Genomic DNA, 5,312 nt, shown 5'->3' with positions numbered 1-5,312 from the left:
TGATAAGTGGTTTTTAAAGAGTCAAAGGAAAGGGCTATGTAAATTCTGAAGGGAAAATACATGATTCTCTAGTCCCACTTGGGATTATAGTTCTCATAGGCCTCTGACTTCCAGGTCACCTGGGAATGGGGAGAGGCTAAAAGGATTAGAACTAAGAGGGGGATGGGGAAGGAGAGGACAGGACATAGGCATCTGACAGTCATCAACCAAACCTCTCAGCACACTTGCAGCTCTACTTCCTCCACCTCCTTCCCCATCCCCCTCCACTTTTGAGAAGAGGGCTATGCTGGCCCTATCTTCCCTCCCTCCTCTACTTCCTGTCCTTCGAGGATAAGTAGGGGGCTAACTAATGGGGAGGACACAACACAGGAACTTGGACATGGTAAGAATTCTAATCCCTACAACCTGATGTCCAAAGCTCCAGTTCCCAGTCCCACACTGCAGAGATGATTCAGCCCAGACTCCGGCATCTCGGTCTGCACTCGGCTGACTTTAGTCCTCTTCTCTTTCTTTTCTTCCAGATGTGGTGCCTGCTGTTCCTGACCCTCCCCCTCCTGGGGAGTTCAATCCCTCTGATTCAAGGTGAATCTCCCTGTCTGATCTTCCGAGTCCTTGTCTCTAGCATCAAGCCTTGTGCTGATCTCATGAGGAGTGATATGAGAATGCTTCAACACTTCTTCTGAGAAGGGATGAGGGGTCCTTGGGGCAGTGGTAATTGCTGGGAAACAGGACTCCTGAGTTCCCCCTGGGTGGCAGCATATTATAGTGGAAAGGGGGCTAGATATAGAATCAGAAAGGCACTGAGGTTCAACTTCCACCACTGACTCTTATTAGCAGGGTGGCTCTGGGTACTTATCCTCTTTTTCTGAGTGGCGGTTTCCAAATTTGTCAAATTCGAATTTCTTTAGTATCTATCTCTCACAGGGTTGTTGGTAGGATCAAATGAAATCAAATATGCAAAGAGCATTGCCAAGCTCACTGAGCTGTACAAGTATCGGGTCCTTAACAAATGTTTGTTGATAATATCATTGTCATTATTATTGTTGTTATAATTATTGTAATGGGAAGGAATGTGATCTGAGACCCAGCCCATGGTATATAATCTTTGTTTTGTTTTACAGGGCAATGGGGGTTAAGTGACTTGTCCAGGGTCACACAGCTAGTATGGCATATAATCTTGAAAGCAGAGGGTGGTCACTGCAGATGTGTGAAGCCTGAATACATCCTGGTACAGTCACTTTTCTCTCTGCTTAGACAGGGAACAAGTTGGCATCGTTGGTGGCCAGGATGCTCCAGAGGGGGAGTGGCTTTGGCAGGTCAGTCTCAGGACTTATGAAGATCAATACTGGATGCACTTCTGTGGTGGCTCCCTCATCCACCCCCAGTGGGTACTGACTGCTGCCCACTGCTTTGACACGTAAGTCTCCCCCTCCCCACTCAGCTGGATGGACATGAATGAACCTGGCATGGGGAGAGGAGGAGAGTGGAGACAGGCCTAGGGCTGGGAATCAGGAAAGCTGCATTTGAGTCTAGGCTCTGACACTGACTCACCATGTAACTTGGGGATCAGTTGTTTACCTATTTCTTTAGGTCTAAGCTTCTTCCTTGCCCTGGTTCCTCAAAGATGAAAGTTGGGGGCTAAGCATTTTTTAAACTGAAGAGCGCCACTTGCATGTGGGGTCCCATCACTATTATTTAATTGGGAAACTCAGGAGAAGGAAGGAATGATAGGTAGTGAGCTGGAGATCCTTGCAGTGTTGGAAGGTTGTGGAAGGGTCAGAGAAGCTCAATCCCTAGGTCTTCAGAAGTGAACTTCAGGGGATGAAGGGAGAGCTTCGAGTCCTGGGGTTGTGGAACTCAACTGTGGTCCTCCAACCAGACCCTGGTGCCTGGAAGGAACATTTCTTTCCCTTTCCTCCCAGTATTCCACAGGAGCCTTCATCATTCAGGGTCCAACTGAGGGAACAGCACCTCTATTATAAGGACAAGCTACTGCCCCTGACGAAGATTATTGTTCATTCCAAATACACTTTCATTAATCGGGGTTGGGATATTGCTCTGTTAAAACTGAAGAACCCTGTGGAGCTGTCCAGTCATATAGAGCTTATTAGGCTTCCTAATGCCACGGAGACCTTCCCCTTGGATTCGGAGTGCTGGGTGACCGGCTGGGGGGATCTTAATAATGGAGGTGAGCATTGGGAAGAAAATGGGGCCTTATGGGTTTTCTCAGATTCCCCAGTGCTGGTGCCAGGACCAGGGTCAGAGTTAGGCATGCTAATAATGCCTGGGAGGAGGGAGGGAGTGAAGGAGTGAGGGAGAAAGAGTGAGGAAACACATGTTTTATCTCTTCTATTAACAATTCCACCCCAGATTCCTTGGTGTCTGTGTCCTACATCTCTTGTAGCAGCTGTCTAAAACGGAAAGGGAATTGGATTTGGAGTCTAGAGAATCTGAGTTCAAATTCAACTCTGCTATTTATTGGGTATATGAACTGTTGCTTCCCTTTCCAGAGGCTCCGTATTTTTTTTTTTTTTTTTTGTAAAGCGAGGGTATTGAATGAATGAATCTGTGAAGGAGAAAGCATTTGTTCAGCACTTACCAGGTTCCAGGCACCGTGCTAAACTTTGGGGGTAGAAAATAAAAAAGAGAAAGTGAGACAGTCCCCTGTCCTCAAGGAGCTTATATTCTAATAGAGGGAGGACAGCCCATTATTATCATAGCATTTATATAGAACTTTAAGCTTTGCAAAATGCTTTACAAATATTTCATTTTATACTCACAACAGAGGTGAGAGATATTATTACCTTCATTTTACATGAGGAAACCAAGGCAGTTAGAGATTAAATGACTTGTCTAGGGGAAAATAGCTGGATTTGGACCCAGGTCCACCTGACTTCAAGTACTATCCGCTGTGCTCTGCCCACTGTGCCACTCAGCTGTCTCTAGGGCACAGATAGAGTCATGGTGGCCAGGGAAGGGAGCCTGGGGCTGGAGAGTTGCAGGGATAGTGAGCTGATCAATAGGATAGTTAATTGACTACTCTTTGGCCTCCTAGGTGGACCAGACCGTCAAAAATCCCTGTGCTTTCTTTTTTTTTTTTTTTAGTGAGGCAATTGGGGTTAAGTGACTTGCCCAGGGTCACACAGCTAGTAAGTGTTAAGTGTCTGAGGCCGGATTTGAACTCAGGTACTCCTGACTCCAGGGCTGGTGCTCTATCCACTGCGCCATCTAGCTGCCCCTATCCCTGTGCTTTCTTGACCCAACTTCTCATTTCCCTCTCCGACTCTTTCCAGAAGCCAGGGCAGCACTGATTCCTTTGCCCAGATCAAAATGTCCTATTATAGACCATGGCGCCTGGGTAACAGTTCCCCCAGAGCAGAAACATTGTCCCATAAATCCTGTCTCTACCCAAGACCCTGGTGTGTAGGTCCCTGCCCCCAGAGCACACAGAAGCTGGGACTCAGGTATGAGTTCCATTCCAGGTCCTGGTTGCTTGGTGAGATGCTCTCCATCCCTGGGACCTCTGATCCCTCCTAGGACCCCGTGAGAGTCCCAGGATACATCCTCTCCCTCTCTGGGCCAATGACAATATACCATCGTCTCTCTCTCTCTCTCTCTTTTTTTTAGTACACCTGCCCCCACCCTATACCCTGAGGCAGGTGCAAGTCCCTTTGGTGGATACACAGGAATGTGATGAAGAGTACCACATAGGAAAGTATACAGACCCATCTGTGAAGATCATTACCGATGATATGTTATGTGCAGGAAAACCACATATAGACTCTTGTCAGGTGAGACACCCTTGGTGTTTCCTCCTCCCCATAGCCTTTCCCCACTGCTCCCATCACATCTTAGAGTCCACCTCTCCCAGAAACTCTGTCTTTTGGATCAGGCTAACAGAATCTCTCCTGCCTTTTAGGGTGACTCCGGGGGACCCCTGGTGTGCAAAGTTGGGGACTCCTGGAAGCAGGCTGGGGTGGTGAGTTGGGGAATAGGCTGTGGCATTCCCCACAAGCCTGGCATCTACACACGTGTCACAAGCTACGTGGATTGGATCAACAAGCATATTTCCCCATGCTCCTCTGCAAACCCAGTTAGTGTCTAAGCCCGCTGTATCTGCTAGGAAGCCCATTAAGGCATCCCAGTTCCTATGCTTCCCCATTTCTCTGACCCCTTGCTTCTTTGAGCTCAGCCTTTTCCTCTTCTTCTCTGAACCATCTCCTCTTTGGCTACCCCAGAGGCTTCATAGTCCTGGCTGGGAGTCTAGACATCTCTGCTCTAATTTTCTGCTCTGTCATTGACTCTCTGGGACTTTGAAGAAGTCTCTTCTCCTGTCCTTTAATTTCGTCCTCTGAAAAAAATGTTCTGAGGGCACGGCTGCTTTGGAATTTTTGGCCCTGGTGTTCTATGATCCCTTGAGTCTATTTTGTGCATTGTCTTGCAGTAGTTGATGGATGGGGCAAGATAAAAATTGGGGAAATAGGCTCATTTACACGGTATTCCTTGTATTTTATTAAATTGCAAAACCATCTTGTTCTAGAAACAGCTCTTTCTTTGGGCTGGCTCAACCCATTGAGTCTCTTCGTCCACTGTTATGGGGTTTCTTAGGGAACTAGTTATATCTCCTTCCCCTGACCAAAGAGGATTAAGGGATATCAATAAAGACTTTGCACAATCAAAACTAATCTCATCACCTAAAATATAAAATAAAATACAACACCCCTTTGAAAGAGAAATCATTCCATCACATGTTGTTCTTGAGTTGTTTGAGTCATGTCTGATTCCTCTCGACCTCATTTGGGGTTTTCTTTGCAGAGGTACTGGAGTGATTTGCCATTTCCTTCTCTAACTCATTTTACAGATGAGGAAACTGAGGCAAACAGGGAAAAGTGACTTGCCCAGGGTCACATAGCTAGTAAGTGTCTGAACCCAGATTTGAACTCAGGAAGAAGAGTCTTCCTGACTCCAGGCCTGGCACTCTATCTACTGTGCTACCTAGGGGCCTTCTATCACATGAGCCTGTCCCACATAACCCAAAGTACCCCAGGAAAAATTAATAGGGAGCCATTGTCAAAACATAAGAATTCACAATGCATTGATTGCAGCCACTACCTTTTATTACACTCAGTAGTGGGTTCAAGCCTGCTGAGACTCCATCACCTAAGCAACTATAGGAAACCCCTACCCCCTACCCCACATAATTCAGGCCTCTGAACATGAATTGTAGCTAAGTCCTGCAATTAAAGCCTCAATCTGGCTGAATCAGAAAAAACCCTCCTGAATACATCATCAGGTGCTCCTAAGACCTGCTG

At 46.8% G+C, this 5,312-nt stretch overlaps 1 protein-coding gene across 1 annotated transcript; it reads left to right on the top strand.

The window, feature by feature from the left end:
• Positions 1–339: 339 nt before the first annotated feature.
• On the top strand, positions 340–4,666 carry LOC122734894 (tryptase-2-like). The gene is made up of 6 exons (XM_043976056.1): positions 340–382; positions 522–582; positions 1,255–1,417; positions 1,923–2,188; positions 3,628–3,791; positions 3,920–4,666. Exons 1-6 carry the CDS (start codon positions 350–352, stop codon positions 4,103–4,105), a joined length of 873 nt encoding a protein of 290 aa, XP_043831991.1. The 5' UTR covers positions 340–349; the 3' UTR covers positions 4,106–4,666.
• Positions 4,667–5,312: the final 646 nt, after the last annotated feature.

The sequence above is a fragment of the Dromiciops gliroides genome, chromosome 1, assembly GCF_019393635.1.
Source record: "Dromiciops gliroides isolate mDroGli1 chromosome 1, mDroGli1.pri, whole genome shotgun sequence".
In the NCBI taxonomy this organism is placed as follows: domain Eukaryota; kingdom Metazoa; phylum Chordata; class Mammalia; order Microbiotheria; family Microbiotheriidae; genus Dromiciops; species Dromiciops gliroides.
The sequence above is the reverse complement of the archived record's forward strand: the minus strand, read 5'-3'. Positions and strand labels throughout refer to the sequence as shown.

What these genes read in the sequence shown, in the direction of transcription:
- LOC122734894 (XM_043976056.1), top strand. Translation starts at nt 350, where the DNA reads ATGGGGAGGACACAACACAGGAACTTGGACATG. An exon ending in GGGGGATCTTAATAATGGAG is followed by an intron (nt 2,189 to 3,627) that starts GTGAGCATTGGG and finishes TCTTTTTTTTAG; the next exon opens with TACACCTGCCCCCACCCTAT. An exon ending in CACATATAGACTCTTGTCAG is followed by an intron (nt 3,792 to 3,919) that starts GTGAGACACCCT and finishes CCTGCCTTTTAG; the next exon opens with GGTGACTCCGGGGGACCCCT.